This window comes from Parasteatoda tepidariorum, chromosome 2 (assembly GCF_043381705.1).
Source record: "Parasteatoda tepidariorum isolate YZ-2023 chromosome 2, CAS_Ptep_4.0, whole genome shotgun sequence".
Taxonomy (NCBI): Eukaryota; Metazoa; Arthropoda; class Arachnida; order Araneae; family Theridiidae; genus Parasteatoda; species Parasteatoda tepidariorum.
The window spans coordinates 24,678,350-24,695,884 of record NC_092205.1 but is presented as its reverse complement, the minus strand read 5'-3'; the positions used below and the strand labels follow the sequence as shown (position 1 = coordinate 24,695,884).

At 26.9% G+C, this 17,535-nt stretch overlaps 2 protein-coding genes across 3 annotated transcripts; both read right to left on the bottom strand.

The window, feature by feature from the left end:
• Positions 1-198: 198 nt before the first annotated feature.
• Positions 199-17,450, bottom strand: LOC107447874 (18S rRNA aminocarboxypropyltransferase). 2 transcript variants are annotated; one of them, XM_043046205.2, is made up of 6 exons: positions 17,260-17,450; positions 9,765-9,913; positions 8,550-8,760; positions 7,148-7,341; positions 3,464-3,637; positions 199-372 (listed from the first exon to the last, which is right to left on the bottom strand). In XM_043046205.2, the coding sequence occupies exons 2-6, from the start codon at positions 9,907-9,909 to the stop codon at positions 308-310; spliced, it is 789 nt and encodes a 262-aa protein (XP_042902139.1). In that variant the 5' UTR covers positions 9,910-9,913; positions 17,260-17,450; the 3' UTR covers positions 199-307. The 2 variants fall into 2 exon arrangements, with proteins under 2 accessions (XP_042902139.1, XP_042902138.1); XM_043046204.2 differs by lacking the exon at positions 7,148-7,341 and adding an exon at positions 5,561-5,754 and having other exon boundaries at positions 17,260-17,419.
• LOC107447873 (beta-1,4-galactosyltransferase 7-like) lies at positions 16,121-17,253 on the bottom strand. The gene has a single exon (XM_016062908.4). It carries the CDS (start codon positions 17,148-17,150, stop codon positions 16,266-16,268), a length of 885 nt encoding a protein of 294 aa, XP_015918394.1. The 5' UTR covers positions 17,151-17,253; the 3' UTR covers positions 16,121-16,265.
• Positions 17,451-17,535: the final 85 nt, after the last annotated feature.

Sequence of the window (17,535 nt, the reverse complement as noted above, 5' to 3'; positions counted from 1 at the left end):
AAGTTGAATTTTATAATTGTTTTGATATATTTTGTTCCCCCACAGCAAAATTAAAATCCATAAAGTGTACAGGACATCAACAAAATGGTAACTTTGAAATAAACAAAATTTGTAAATTTAATTACCCCTTTTCAATTGAAAAGTTACTTAAAATTAACTTTTAAAGCAATTTTTGAAAGCATCAAGAATAAAGAAAAATTGGTAGCAATAAAATATTTATTTACAAAAACTTCATGCATTTTTTCATTTCTTTAGTTTGTCAAATATAAAGTCAACACAAATATGTATTTTACAACTCATTTTAGCATCATTGTGCAGTGTTCTCTTCATCTGTTTCAGAATCTTCACCAGAGGAAGGCCAGTCAATTTCTCCTAATAATAAATAAATTTGTATATAAAAATAAAATAACAATAGTTTTGATTTATAATTATTATATATAACTGATAAATAGAAATATTACAACATGTTTAAGTTCGAACTAAAACATATTTAAAATAAAATCTTTAAAAATCTTAAAATAATCTAATTAAAAAAATTAATATAATATACATAAAGTATCACCAAGATGCCCCTACTCCTACTTGTTATGCTCTTCTAACCCCAAAACAGTTCCCAGTTCCCTTCAGATTGTTTCGCAATTCAATCTAGCTTTTTCGCTCATTGGATACTTATTACTTATCTATTTAAATTGAGCTTTGTATGTATGCTGGTACTCCTCTTAAAATGAAGTCCGAAAACTATGCATCACATACATTCAGAGAAATTTTGATTTATATACATTTCATTCAATTTATATAGTTTGCAAATAACATACACACTATCAAATTTGAAACAAAACTACTACTTACAATCAATACTCGGAAATCACGCTTGAAACAAACAAATTTCTCCATATATGCAATTACAAATTTCAGTGTTTAGATATTAGTTTTAAGCCCTTTATTCTAACATAAGCTAATACAGTCAAACCCCGCTATAGTGAACCTTCAAGGGATCTAAATTTCGGTTCACTATAACCGGGAGTTCACTATATCCGCTACGCAGGCAATTTAACTGATGGTTCCCAAACTCCTCCCTTTTATTACACACTATTCAAATAAATGGCTGAAAAATATTATTTAGTAGCAAAATATGTGCTATTTTTCATTACTCTTCGTCTTGCGTACAAANAAAAAAAAAAAAAAAAAAAAAAAAAAAAAAAAAAAAAAAAATAGTAATCTTTAATTGATGAGCAATCCTCAACATCAGGTATGGAAACACTTCCAGACTCTCAGATAATTTTTCCTGAATTTCTGTTATTCCACTTTTTAAACCTGTCTAACCTGCCATTCGAGCACATGAAAGTAGTCTCATAAAATCACGTAGCAAATTCAACGACATTTGTCCAGACACTGGAAGATTGCAGCTTCTTCTATTGGTGAACCACTTCAGTAATGCTTCTTCATCCTTGTGATCTGCTTTTCTCATCTATCTAAATTTTTTTTCATAAGCAGAAATTATTAATTGCCTGTTTTTCCATATGTTACAAACTGCAGATTTGGATAGTTTATATTCCCTGCAAATATCAGCTTGATTGCATCAATTTTTCTGATAATGCCTATATTATTATCAATGGAGAACGTTTTAAGTTTACTGCTCGCCATAGTTAAATTAGAGACACTTGTTAGCAGGATTTTTTTAACTGAATTGAGAGCAAAAAGGAGTTGAAATGAGGGCCTTATCAATACATATTAGTGTACAACCCTTTGACCAATAATGAATAATTACTCATTCCCTCTGACAGAAAATGCATATTGATCTGACACCTTACAGTAGCATTGTCTGCCTGGGTTGGAAACATCTGCTTGGTTTGTTTAGGGATGGGAAAGTGAGATAAAAGAAGCAAACAAGAAAAAATGCTCATCGCTACATTCCCCTCTATAGAGAGTTTTGAAAATTGGTATATGTATTTATTTTGTAGTAGAAATTTAAAAATTCTTACAAATTTTTTTAAAACAAATCAGTTGAAGACAGAAAAAAGTTCATTATATACAACTTACTCACTTTTTTGGTTAACTAAATAAACAAAAAATAACATTATACATGTATAGCAAGGCTCGGGACCGAACATTTCGTTCACTATATCCGGGAGTTCACTATAGCGGGGTTCGACTGTGTATAAAAAATATAAGAACATTCGCCATAATCGAGAGGCATAATTTGTATTGATTTCAACCTTTCATTTTTGCCCAACTTATCATTGAAGCCCAGTTAGTTTCAGGTATTTGTTGTCACCCTGAGAAAATAATTTTTATTCAGACATTTTCAAATATGAGTTCTTAAGAGTTCATGATTATGACTGCTTTCTCACTCAATATTTCAGGTCTCAACACAAAAAAAAANAAAAAAAAAAAAAAAAAAAAAAGTTTCTTTTACATTATATATGCATTAGTATAGTATATCATACAAGGAAGCCCACATCCTGCTTGCCAAGAAAATTGCATCAGAAAAATGGTGTAAAAAATAAATTCATATATAGCATAAAAACTATATTATAGCTCTTATTTCTGTACAGTATAATGCAAAATTAATAAATTTTGATACTGGCCAGATGTAGCATTTTTAACAGAGGCTACTTTTTAAAGCATATGGCCACGTTTTTGAAGATTGAAAATTTTAAAGGATTTTTTTTAAAAAACGAAGAGAGAGTCATGTAAAGCACTTCTCAAAAAGATTCATTCTAAACATTCCTTTTTTAAATTGAAGAAAAATGTTAAACAGTTTAAAAGAAATTTTTTTTAAAAATATTCATACTAATTCCATATTTATTAAAAAAAGTAATAATAACACATAACTTGAGAGCACATAAATTGCATTTATATATATATATATATAAAAAATGGCGATTCGCAGACAATTTTTTTAATCACTATTTGTCATGTTTAGTCGCCCTGTTGTGGCTGGTGTAGCAGCCATTAATTTTGCGCTATACCATATAGTACAATATATATATTTATTAGTTTTAAGACATTGCAACTTTTTATTAACGAAATTTTTACTCATATCAAATTAAATTCACTGAAAGAAAGATTTATCATTTTTTCCATTGAATCTTGTAACATTGCACTGTAGTTGAAGTTCTCAATTTGGTATCAGTTGTGAAGCAGAAAAATTATTTAGTTAACATTTCTAATAGTGATACATAGTTTTGGTTTCAAACTATATGAATCAAAATTTTAGAATTTCAAAAACAGTTGGAAAAAACCAATGAGTTATTGAATTCGTTTATAAGCAAAAGATTTGATTCTGCTGAATTAAAAAAAAAATGCCAGATGAATAATTTTTTATAGGTAGCTAGAGTGGTTTACTGGTTAGCTTTAATGATGTAAAGTTATTTTTAATTTTAGTTGTCACTAAAGCATAAAAACTAAAAAAATATTTTAAAATTTATTTCACCACAATATCTATTCAAAAGATATATACCCTTATCGGCATCTCGTTCGGCTTGGAGAACTTTTAAGTGGTTTTCTTGAACAGCTAGAATTTCATCAGATGATGAGCATGATGAATATGAAGTTAACAATTCTTCATTCAATGATAGAAATGAATGACCCCATTTGAATTGTTTCAAATAGGCTTCTGCTAACTCAGAGTAACCTATAAATAAAAACAAATCCAGTGATTAATTTTTTATTTATGTACAGGGTCTTTATCTTAAACGCACTGATCACTATCCTTAAAATTTTGATTATTAACAAAATGGCAGCTGTTTAAACCTGATATTTAAATCTTTTTCCATTTATAAAATGAGAAAATTCATCACTTAATAAAGTCAAAGAAAGTATTTCATACAAAGTTATTGTTTGATAGATTAAGTAAAAAGAAGATTATTGTATCAGTAATATCAGATTATTGTAAAATTATCGAATTCAAGATTATTGGTAATATGTATTCTGATTATTGAAGTTAAGCAAATATGTTACCAGCAAATTTAGAAATAGTAATGGAAATCCAAAAATTAACTTTTTTCAATGATAAAAATCAATCAGCAAAGTATGAAATTATCAGATATTTCACACACTGCCTATGAATTGAATAGAATAATAAATTTAATCAGTGTGATTATGATTTATTAGTATTAATTTAAAGTAATCTTTTGATGCAACAAGTGAGTTTATATTTAGTTGGAATAAATTTTCAATAATCACCATGTAATAATAATAAACAGGGATAATAACCCTGCAATGATATGCTAGCAATTGCCTGATATTCTCAACATAGATTTTAATTTTAAGAATTAGGAAACAATACATCAAATTAAAAAACAATATGATTTTATGATTATGATTTATTCTCCTTCTTAAAGGCACTACAGCCTGTTACAGGCCAAGTCTACCCCTAGCAGTTTTTGTCATCTGGTCCTATTCACAATAAGGCTCTTCCTATTTTCCTTATTTATTAAAGGCTCTCTTCTCAGAGTCAAGCCACTTAATTAGTGGTCTTCTGTTTCCCATGAGATTAATGAAAATGAGCTTTTTTACTGGGTTTGTATTATCAGATTGGAATAGATGTCTGAACCATTGTAATCTTTTGCATTTTATGACTTTAACAATATCAGGTTGCTTGTAATCTTATGATGTTCTTTGTTTACTTGTAATCTTTTTTAAGTTCATACTTAGTTTTCTTCAGTATGAAAGGTATAAATGTTCACCAATCGCCATATGTTATTAATATCTACCAGATTAATACAGATATTAAACTTGCAGTGATACGTTGGCCAATGCCTGGTATTCTCAATATAGATGTCATTTTAAGAGCCATTTCTTGAAATATATTTACCTAATATTTTATACGCTGGTGAGTTCATTGGATCAGATATTTTCATTAACAACCAAATAACTGGTTAAAGTAAAATTTGTGTTTCATAAAAAATAATAATAATGGTTTACTGAATAAAAGAAAAAAACTTTTTTTCCAAGTTATCTTAACAGCATTTTTTTTTTAAAAAAAAAAGAAAGAAAGGAAAATCATGAAGATTAAATAATGCTCTGTTACCATTCTTTAATTTACATCGATTCATCATGGTTAACCAAAAGAACATTTAAAACTATATACAGTCAAAATAAAAAGGGGAAGTTTTGCACACCATTTTTTATGCCTGTTATTTTTTTAGGATGATGTTCAAAAGTAACACACCAAAAACATCAACATAGTCTATTTCATATGTTCGGAATCATGCTTATTTCTCAACCTACACACCAAATATCAGTACCCAACTATTCGTAATATGTTTAGAGACAGTTTATTTTGAACTATATGTCAGCACTCTTTCATTTCAAGCTAAATTCAATTAACCCAAAAATGAAAACATATAACATACAATTAGTTTTATATAATTTTCTTGAATAAAAAGAAGGCACTCTATTCAGGCAATTTTGGATGGATTCAGCTTTCAGTGAAAATAAAAATTAATTCCTTACAGTCAAAAGCTTAAAACATAATTCATAAAGTGATAGCGTGAGAAAAATATGAGAAAGAAAGAGTATGCTGAATAAAAGGATGTACTTTAAACCAATGTACCTGTTATATGAAAGACTGCTGCTAGTGCCTCAACACACGATAAACTACATGGTTTGCCAAAGTTTACAGGATTGGCAGCCACAAGGTATGGGAGGAGTCTTAAATGATGACCTTTCATCCTTCTAAAAGGGGTTTCTTCAATGCGAGCCCAAGAACAATCAACAACAGCGGCACCCCATTCACTAATAATGTCTCTGAAAGAAAAGAAAAAAAATGTGTATCTATTTTTTATTACTACTAGTTGCCTTGTGGCTTGTTTAGCAATCTCCTGAAATTGAATACAAAAGTTAAACAGAATTAATCATGCAGGTCACCAAATACTCTTCAAATGTAATTTTCTAAAAAATAAAAAAGTTTAATTATTTAATTAAAAAAAAAAAAAACGAAAACTATAAATATACATATATATAAATATATTGTTTGAAACTGTTCGAACATTCTTTCTATTCTACCTTTTTCTCCTTTTGTCTGTAAGAGAGGAAAATTTGTGAGTGGAATCTTTTCCAGCAAACTTCAACTTATGAATCTTGGAATAACCTACTCATTTAAAAAACATTAGACTAAACAACTGGTTAGGCAATCATTTCTTTTTCTTGATTTCAGTAACCTGCAAAAAGATTTTTCTGAACAAAAATAAATGTTCTAGAAGTTCTGAATCTGATTTCTGCAGCTTTGAACAGAGATGACTAAAATATATTACAAATGGGGGTTTAATAAAGCAGACTTCTTAGGATTCAATAGGAGTAATAGCCCTTCAGAATAAAATTGTATGGCTGAAGAAGTTCATGATATGTAGATCGACTGCAACACACATCCAAATACTTTTCAATTCCTTCAATATCTGATTTAATACCTGCCTCCGATGATAGCGAAGAAAACAATGAAGATGAGCATAAAATGTCAGGGGATATACACACAACTAATCAAGAGAGTTTCAAAGCATAATAACTCAAAAACAATATTTATTTGTGAATGCAAAAGTAAAAAGTAAATTTGCAAACAATAGCAAGTACTCAGAGGGATATTGTTGATATTGTATCTAAAAACAAGTATAAATCACATATTTTTTCTAATATTTAATCGTAAATGCCAATTTTTGAACAAAATACATCCATTTTTTTACTCCAATTTTAGTTTCCCGCTTCATGTGATTTTTAAAGCCCGGTTGGATGGAAAGCATAAAATCAGGGTTCCATTGTTTAGATAAATTATACAATTCTGTTAAATAATATTTACCCTGAAGAATTAATATTGNAACCTACACACCAAATATCAGTACCCAACTATTTGTAATATGTTTAGAGACAGTTTATTTTGAACTATATGTCAGCACTCTTTCATTTCAAGCTAAATTCAATTAACCCAAAAATGAAAACATATAACATACAATTAGTTTTATATAATTTTCTTGAATAAAAAGAAGGCACTCTATTCAGGCAATTTTGGATGGATTCAGTTTTCAGTGAAAATAAAAATTAATTCCTTACAGTCAAAAGCTTAAAACATAATTCATAAAGTGATAGCGTGAGAAAAATATGAGAAAGAAAGAGTATGCTGAATAAAAGGATGTACTTTAAACCAATGTACCTGTTATATGAAAGACTGCTGCTAGTGCCTCAACACACGATAAACTACATGGTTTGCCAAAGTTTACAGGATTCGCAGCAACAAGGTATGGGAGGAGTCTTAGATGATGACCTTTCATCCTTCTAAAAGGGGTTTCTTCAATGCGAGCCCAAGAACAATCAACAACAGCGGCCCCCCATTCACTAATAATGTCTCTGAAAGAAAAGAAAAAATGTGTATCTATTTTTTATTACTAATAGTTGCCTTGTGGCTTGTTTAGCAATCTCCTGAAATTGAATACAAAAGTTAAACAGAATTAATCATGCAGGTTACCAAATACTCTTTAAATGTAATTTTTAAAAAAATAAAAAAGTCTAATTATTTAATTAAAAAAAATGAAACTATAGGAGATAAATATATTGTTTGAAACTGTTCGAACATTCCTTCTATTCTGCCTTTTTCTCCTTTTGTCTGTAAGAGAGGACAATTTGCGAGTGGAATCTTTTCCAGCAAACTTCAACTTATGAATCTTGGAATAACCTACTTATTTTAAAAAAAAAAGACTAAATAACTGGTTAGGTAATCATTTCTTTTTCTTGATTTCGGTAACCTGCAAAAAGATTTTTCTGAACAAAAATAAATGTTTTAGAAGTTCTGAATCTGATTTCTGCAGCTTTGCACAGAGATGACTAAAATATATTATAAATGGGGGTTTAATAAAGCAGGCTTCTTAGGATCCAATAAAATTGTATTCGGAATAAAATTGTATGGCTAAAGAAGTCAATGACATGTAGATCGACTGCAACACACATCTCATTACTTTTCAATTCCTTCAACATCTGATTTAATACCTGCTCCCGATGATAGTGAAGAAAACGATGAAGATGAGCAAAAAATGTCAGAGGATATACTCATAACTTATCAAGCAAGTTACAAAGCACAATAACTCTAAAAGAACATTTATTTGTGAAAGTAAATCAAAAAGCAAATTTGTAAACAATAGCAAGTACTGAGAGGGATATTGTATCTAAAAACAAGTAAAAAGTAATAATTTTTTCTAATAGTTAATCTCGTAAATGTCAATTTTTGAACAAAATACATTTATTTTCTTACTCTAATTTTACAGTTTTCCGCTTCATGTGTTTTTTAAAGTCCTGTTGGATGGAAAGCGTAAAATCAGGGTTCTGTTGTTTAGATAAATTATATAAATCTGTTAAATAATATTTACCCTGAAGAATTGATAATGCTGATAATATTATTTTAATCTTTTGACTTTTAATATTAAAAAAGAAAATATCTGCATTGTTTACATATGTGATAAAAGTAATGATTTTAAGTTTAATATAAATAAACTAATGAAATGGAATTCTATTGTTTGTAAACACATTTATTTAAAAGAGAATAAAACACATAAAATTCTTACTTATCTTGAGGACCAATGCATTTTGTAGCAATAGGACTTAATATTATCCCATTGAATCTTTGTCCTAAAGTCAGTGTTTTTACCAAACCTAATCTGGAAAGTTTTCGACCACTACATTTCTTTGGATCACAATGTCCTAAATCCCACATTGCAACCGGAAAAGGCACATCGATTTGATGCCGGAAATCTTCTGGCAGTTGTAAGCGTCCATCTACAACAAATAGTTAAAATGTTTAAACATTTTGATGATAATGAAATACTGTGAGGGTTTATATATATATGTATTTAAACATAGTTTGAAATATTAGGTAATTTGGACTTACAATAATTCTTTCAAATTCAAGCTTTCCATTGACTAAAATTTTATTGTTATTTTGTATATATATATATTTTATATTTAAATGGAGGTAAAACAGAAAATGCAATATTGCTTTTCACTTACCTCATGGTTGCAATACTTGTTGCTATTATCATTTCTATTAATTTATTGGTTGTTATAATCATTTCCATTTGTGCAAGATCCATGTAATCAAAACAAATAAAAAAACAAGAAAAAAAAGTTGTTTAACAAATAATTTTATAGAAAACACGAGAAGTAAGAATTGACAACCTCACATTACCAATGTCTGAGAAGAAGTAAAAGACAGGAAATAAAATGTAGGTGCAATACAATTATAAGTTCAGAAATTATAGCATGCCTACAAGCTGCCTTGAGCACGATTAAATTTATTTTTTATTAATTATTTACAAAATATTAGACAAAATGCAAAAAAAAGGCCTTAAAATGAAATACAGTATACTCACTTTTTCTTAAAAAATAATTTAATTTGAACAAGGGTAATTCAAAGTATTGAAAATTCAAACCTTTCTCTACCATTATCGTTGATCACAACGTTTTATTATTAATTAAAATTTTTTCCTTATTTGTGATTAGGAGTAAGGTTATAATAACATGCAACCTTTGACCTTCTTCATGGCTGCAATACTTAGTAGTTTTATAATATCTCATTATAATGTACTTACCAACATGTAAAAACAAGATAGAAAAATGCAACTAAAAACTAAAAGAAATGCTGTATGAAATTAGTTTCAGAAGCACTTCATCTATTTTTTTAAACATTTTTATAATTATTTACACTGATTAAAAAATAATTTGAAAAGAATGATAAAAAAAAATAGCTTATGGTAGAAAGAATTTACATAAGAGAGTTTTACCTGCTTCTTCATTAATGCTCAATTCATTGAAACTATCTGTTACATCTTCATCTTGAAAGCTATCAGTTTCTTTGCTTTTTCTCAAACTGGATTTTCTATTTGTTTTATTTCTAGGACCAGAGTTTCTGCTTCGTTGTTTGCTCATTTGGCTGAAATAATATTAAAACATTTAGATAAAAGTATTTTCTTCTTCTTTTTATAATTTTACAAAAGCTAAATACATGAAATATAATTTAAAACAGCTAAACTTTGACTTAATTTTAAAATGTTTAATAATGCAACCAAACTAATAATTTCAATACTGTATAGTAAAAACTAATTTAAGAAATTTCATTTTGTATCGAGTATTGCGATTTTAAAATAGTATACTTGAAAATATAAAAGAAAAATATTGTAATCCTAATAGAAAGTAATCATACAGTTGTTAACTATTCATAGCATATAACAAACTAGAACTTTTCTGTTAGCCAGACACAAATAAATTCAATTATTATTTTATATTAATTTATTTTTTTGAGTGGCGAACTTTTTATATTAGAATAAATAAATAAAAAAGTTTAATTAACTTGATCCCCTCTAAGGGAAAAGCACTAAAAACCTTTTGGTGCTGTATAGTCAAAAAGCATTAAAAAATTGTAGAGCTGTATATTAAAACAATAATAAAGTAGTATAATTTCTTAATAAATATATATGCATACTTGTAAATAGTAAAAGTATTAAAACATTATCAATTTTATAACAGTATTGCCTTAGGCAACTAACCTCAGCTAGTACAAGCCTTAAAAATTAATTAGGAATATTAATTTAGGAATAAATGCATTTATATGCAACTAGTAAAATGATAATGAATGATGTAGATCAGGAGTTCCCAATGCTCCATCACATTGAGGTGGTGTGCAAATAAAAAAGGAGTAAAATACACATTAAAATATCATTAGTAAAAATTAATTCTTGAAAAATAATAAGCATACATAAGCTACAGCTGTTCTTAGTTACTTAAAGACTTCTTTATCAGAACAATATTTTCAGCAGTTAATACATGAAAAGAAATCACTAAAAAACTAATGCTAATAAAAAATTATAAAAACTTGCTTTGAGTGTTATCCTGGAATTGCACCTGCATTTATTAAGTAAAATATGACAAATTCTGTACCAATTGAACAGCACAAAAATATGATATGAACAGCATAATAGTACAAATCCCGGGATTCTTATTATTATGCTGTTAGTAGCAGCCTCACTTATCAAACTAAACAGATGCATATCGCCATGATTATATATAAAACAATTTTATTTATATTATACCCATCTTTATTGCATTTTTTAATCTTATAAACTTAGTTCTTTCTAATAAATTACAAATGAATTGTAAGAATTTTAAACTAGAGTAATAAACCAAGATTAAAAAACTACTACATTTAAAGAAATATATGTTGGTATGCATAATAATCAATATAGAGTTTTATAAAATCTTAAAAACACTTTAAAAAAACATAAGTGAATTTCAAACAAATTTTTTCAAAATTAGGTGGAAACGAAAAGGTTGAAACTAGGTATAAGAGTCAATAAATTGCTTGCAGAAAGTTTTTTTAACTGAGATTTTGTATTTGCAGAAAGCTTTTCTCTTTATTTAAGTTCGACCTTCACTTGGATTAATAGATATACATAAAATGGAACAAAACAAAGAAGTAAAGCAGTCATTGTATTAGTCATTATCGAGATAATTATTTAATGTAAAATTATTATAGTACACAAGCAAACTATTTTCTGAATTCTCAGCAAATGTTTTTTTACTTCAAATAAAAATTAAAGATATATATTATCCCTTTATGTTCAAGTATAATGATGTAACTCATATTTTAATACTCTTGGGAAAGAAAATGTTAACCTTATACACATGGACAAAATTTTACTGAAATCTTCCAGCAAGGCACTTCTTTCTCATTTAATAATACGGGGAATTTTTAACTTATTTTATGCCCCTTCCCCCCCAAAAAAACTGCAGCTTAAAGTTTAAAAAGCTGAGATTACAGAGTCATAGGGTGAAGTGTACAAGAACCATTTTAGACAAAGGAAATAATATTGACAAGAAGATAATAAAAATTATTTATTGATTTCTAAACAGATTTAAGTGTTTGAGATTCAAAATAAAACTGAACATGTTGATGCAGTTGAAAAAAAATGCAACAATAAATCACAAATACAGAAAAAATAAGTATTTTACACCAGTAGAAAATTAACAATTAAGTATTAGAGATTTTATAATATGTATACAGTTATGATTAGCTATTAAAATAAACAAACAATTTAAGTAGCATATTTCATATTACAATAATATTAATTGCAAATTAAAAAGATTTCATTGCATAAAAAAAAATCAATTAGCCCATTTCACAATAAATTAAAACAATGGATCAAGAAGTATAATTTTTAAAATTAGATATGTTATGCTTAAAAAAAGATTTTTTGTTTATAATCAAATTTTTTAACATCAATCCTATAACTAAAGTCTATGAGGCAATGCAATCACAAGCCACACTTTTTTCCAAGATTAACATTTTTACCTCAAACTTCTTTTTAATGTGATTTCAATTAATATGTTCTTTACAAATGTCTAGAATTTATACTAGATTGGACAACAATATACTAAATCATCAAATTGACCACAAGGAAAATGTGGTGTTTTAATCGATAACTGTCTTCTGAATAGTTTGAAAAATGTGGCTTATTGCCCAAGCCATTCAATTAAATTCCAAAAGAGAAATGTTCAACCCTTATTTGAGAAATAAAGGCAAATAATTTAATAAAATAATGACTGAATAAAATTTTGATTTAACTTTCACTGACATTTAAAATTTATTTAAATGTATATATACTTCCATTGATAATATTGTATGATTCTATTTAACCAGCATAAAAAATTCACTAATTTTCATTTATTAGCAAATATATTTAACTATATAATTTAAATGATAATAAATACTTTTGATATTAATTGAAATGTATAGTGAATAACACAATAAAGTTCTGAACACCTCCTACAATCAGAAAAACATTCAATTGTTTTTCAGAATAATGAAAGAAGAAATTTAAAAAAAAATCAATAAAAATCCAGGGAAAAAAAAATCTTTTTATCAGCTCACACGATTATGTCCGCAAAAAGGAGTGCTTTTTAATATGGTATCAATATAGCCAAAGCAAAATATATCAATACAATAATGTAAGAAGCACTCAAAAATTTCTTGAAAAATTGATTTTCTTAATTCTCTTTGTTTTTCTCTTTATTATTTTTGTATTTATTTATTGTGCCATACACATAGGATTTTAAATGAAAATAAGTATAAATCTCTTTCAATTTGACCTTTTCCATATTTTGTAACTATTTTCCTTCAAAATTTAGCAAAGATTTTTTGAATCCTATATAATGCAGAGGAAGAAAAACAATTTAAATTAAAATACTGCATTGTTGAAATTTTTTATCTTAAGTATAACTTCATTAAACAAGACATTATTGCATTCTACTTAAATTTCAGAAATAATGAAATAAATAATCAACAATAATGACATCTAATATTAGCTAAAAGGTAAAAATAAATTGATAATTATTCCATAGATTAAGTAGAATTAAAGTAAAAAGTCAGAATAAAATGTGATACATTTTTTAAAGAAAAAAAATTTATAGCTACCATTTCTCAAATCAAAAAAGGGATTAAAAAAAAAAAAGCAACCAAAACAGTGAAAAGTGGTAAAGGAATGGAATGCATTAAAAATCTTCATAGAATTATATTTATATATAATTAGGTTATAAATTAAAATGAAAAAGAAAAAAAATTAGTTGTTTCAAAGTTTCATTATTTATTTAATCATTTATTAATTTTTTTCTTCAAAAATTAAAAAATAAATTGTTAGTTTTAATGTTTCCGAACTACAAATATTGTGAGTGTATATTTAATAAATATGGAAAGCGTTTTTGTATTGTGCAAAATTAATTTCATTTTGTGGATGGTTCCTCAGTTTTCCAATAAAATTTTTTAGTGATTTTTGAAATTTATAATTATGAAATAATTATTTTTTAATACCAAATAAAGAAACAAACCATAAATTTCAAAACTTTAAAGCTTTATCCGACAAAATTTATAACTGAATTAGTTGAAAATTATAAATAAGTCAATAGCTCCTTTAATTCCACACTTTAAACATTTAAGATTATAAAATAGTTTATTTATTTTTCCTGTAAAATCTCTCAAGTCACAAAATTTCTAAAACAGCATATGCTGCAGGTAAAATCAAACATTTAAAAAAATCTGTTTATAATTAAATGACATTTTATGAACTATAATTTGGCAACTTGAGATTATTTAAGATTTTATTATTATATATAATTAATAATAGTAATTCAAATAAATAAACGTTGTATGAACAATTTCAAATTGTTGAAGACACGTATATGATAATTAGTTGTAAAATTCGAAAATGACCTCTTTCCACAATTAAGTTATTAGTTTAATTAAATGTTTTGAAAAAATTAACATATGTTCAACTATGAATTAAAAATTGAGTGTTAAGTGGTATAAATGTTTAATATGTTTTTTGAAAACTTTTACTGAAAATTGAGTTTCTATTTCAAACTACACTTTGGTTCTCCAATACAAAAAATTAATTGAAAACAAATAGAATAGTTACTACTGTTTCTGCAGTGAATTAAAAAGATAGGGAAATAATTCTCTGGAATTTTTATTCAGTTAAATTTAAGGGAAAGAGATTATCTGGTTCATTTATTTTAATTGAAAACTACAGATGATTAAAAATTAACACAAATAATAATAAAAAAAGCTTGAGGAACTAAAAAAACTGGAAAATAAGATCAAAGGGAAAAAAATTTACTTAGGGGTGAAAGTGGACTTATTTTATTTGGGAAAGCTGTTATTGTTTAATAAATAGTAAAATCTACGAGCACAATGTTAAAAATGTAATTGACCATAAGTTTTTTTAATTTAAAACTTATCAAAGAGGCATTAAGATATATTTCTACTTTTTAAATATTATTACTTATCTTATATTACAAGGATTATAAGTAAACATTTTATGTCATAATAAGATTTGATTAGATTATTAATTAACTGTACATCACATTACCATATTACAATTGAATATAAACAACATAATACATTATTTTAACCAAAATATAACATGTTATAAATAAAGGTAAGACAAAAACACACTACAAAGCAGATAAAAAAAAAGAATGCTTGAAAAATGGCACCAAAAAGTTTAATGACTATTTTCAAAATATAATTTGACTAAATGAATTTCTTTAAACATATTATGTTACGTAATTCTAAGGTCAAATATGTTCCAATAATTCACAAAACTCAAATATTTTATGCATCAAATATTAGGTTTTTGTCCAAGATTGAAAAAATTCATTAAATATACAATAAATTCAAACAAATGCCTAAACTTTGTACTTGCTGATGTCATTATTATAGCATTTATCCTCACAAAGATAATTAAAATTAGAAATTTTTCCCCTTAAATGCAGAAAAATGAAAATCATTGTTGAAAAATTGATTTTCATTGTGTATACTCCAATAAGGATTATTGCTATATTTTTGGTGGAAAAAGAAAAAAAAAAACACTTTAGATTTTACAAAAATAAGGTTATGCAAACTTATTACTAAGTATGAGGAGAAAACATTGTTAAAATTTAACAAAATGAAATACAGTAGAAAGCCCCATATCCAAACTTCAGAGAACAAATTTTTCTGAAAAATACTTTGTTTAATGAAACAACAAATTAATTATAAATGATGTCAATATTTATATTATAATGTTTTGTTATTAGTTAAATGACATTTAATTAACAAGAATATTTAATATGATAAAATAAATGTCACGAAAAAAATGTTTAAAAAAACATAATTTGAGGATACACAAATTTAATCTTCTCTTTCATATATAAACAGTTTCTCTACTTGTTGGTTGTTTCAAGTATTATTAATATTAAGCTTCAGTTATATTCATAGTTTAGTTTATTCCTCTCACTGAAGTTTGTTTTTCTGTAATTCATTTTGTCTTTTCAACATTTCTTTTAAGTGAACTCATTAAAGCAGTATAATTGTTGAATCATACTTGATGCTGCTGCAAGAGGATATAATAAAAAATTATTTTTATGCATAGGACTTTAAGACAGACCTGGAAAATGCAGAAAAAAGGGACTCTTTTCTTTTGAAAAAAAAAAAACAAAAGATTTTGATTGTTAAAAAGTGTTTAGAAAATTGATTTTTGCACTAAAGGGCTGTTCGAATATGGGATTTTGCACAGTATTTAATTCTTAGCAAAAATTATATAAAATTCCCAGACAAGTGACAGAGTTCACATTTAGCCAAAAGCAAATCAAAAATTAATTATTGTTACATTTTGCTAATGATATAGAGACTAGAAAAACAATGCATAATTTAAAATATGAATGTTTTTAGTAACTAGGTAGTTTTTAATTTTTCATAATTTTTTAAGACTTGCACCTTTTGGTTCACACCATGGCGTTAAAGTCCGATTACAAATCAGTTTGACATTATGCATTATAACAGGTGCTTGATCAATCATCAATTGATGAGTCTGAATCAACTGATATTGTACATTTGAAAGGCCAGTTACTCGATCTCTTTTTCTTGTAGACTCTTTCTGGTTATATAAGCGGGCTGTGTCGCGGCGGCGTGCAGAAGGATCATGGATATGTTTGAAAGTATTATGAATACCACTGTTCACATTCTGGGGTCGGCTTATGTTCAGTTTGGCTTCACGCATCCTAGCAAAAAATTCATCATCCTCAAGACCCCATCCCCAATATCTATTCGATAAACCATTAACAAGTTCAAACTGTTCATTGGATAACAGTAGAATTCCACCTACAAATGTAGAATAATGGTATTTGGGGTGGAGCTCAGGTGCAGCAACATGAAATGGTCCATTCCTAGGATATTTATAACTTAATTTAGGGTTCAATGGTAGTAAATCAACATCATGCATGGCTATGTAGTCACAATTTTGACGAGCTAATAGATACCCCACATTTATTAAAGACGCTCGATTGAAACGTAGTTTGTCCACTTGATTAATCACATGTATATAGTGTGGAATTTTTTGTTTATTTAAGAATTCATGAATATGAGGAGCGAATCGTAAGAGCTCGTCAAATCTATCGCGAAAAGGCACGATAACAGCAAGACGATGCTCGCTCCAAGATTTTTGGCCAAAATCTACCTTTGAATAAATGTTCGATGAGCAATTAGATGTTAATGAAGACATAATTAGAAATACAGAGAGGGTTATCGAGCATGCTAAAAGCAATAAAAGTCCTATGATTATTTTCTTTGCTGATCTCATGACGACAGGTTTTATATTTATTCATATTAAATTCTATGTATATTTACACTAAACAGCATAATTAGTAGTATTAAAAATTTAACATTTAGAGACTTAACACTATACATACTTAATTTATGTCCAGAAAAATTAAGAGTTTTTTTTTCTTGTTTATCTTGCTGTGATACGACTTTGTCGTTCATCAATGTATCGTTTACGTCCGTTTAAACAGTTTATTCTGTTTTGAAAACGTAAAGTACTGAATCAATATATTTTTTGCACTTTTAACCGACTATCAGTTGAAACTGTACCACGGTTTAAACGTAATAGTTAATATGACTTCTTAAAAGTAAGCTTTAAATATTTTCTGCTTATGCCAGCTTCATTATTTAGTTTGTAATGTTCT

What these genes read in the sequence shown, in the direction of transcription:
- LOC107447874 (XM_043046205.2), bottom strand. Translation starts at nt 9,909, where the DNA reads ATGAGCAAACAACGAAGCAGAAACTCTGGTCCTAGAAATAAAACAAAT. An exon ending in GAGCATTAATGAAGAAGCAG is followed by an intron (nt 8,761 to 9,764) that starts GTAAAACTCTCT and finishes TATTTGTTGTAG; the next exon opens with ATGGACGCTTACAACTGCCA. An exon ending in CGAACGAGATGCCGATAAGG is followed by an intron (nt 373 to 3,463) that starts GTATATATCTTT and finishes ATTTATTATTAG; the next exon opens with GAGAAATTGACTGGCCTTCC.
- LOC107447873 (XM_016062908.4), bottom strand. Translation starts at nt 17,150, where the DNA reads ATGAGATCAGCAAAGAAAATAATCATAGGACTTTTATTGCTTTTAGCA.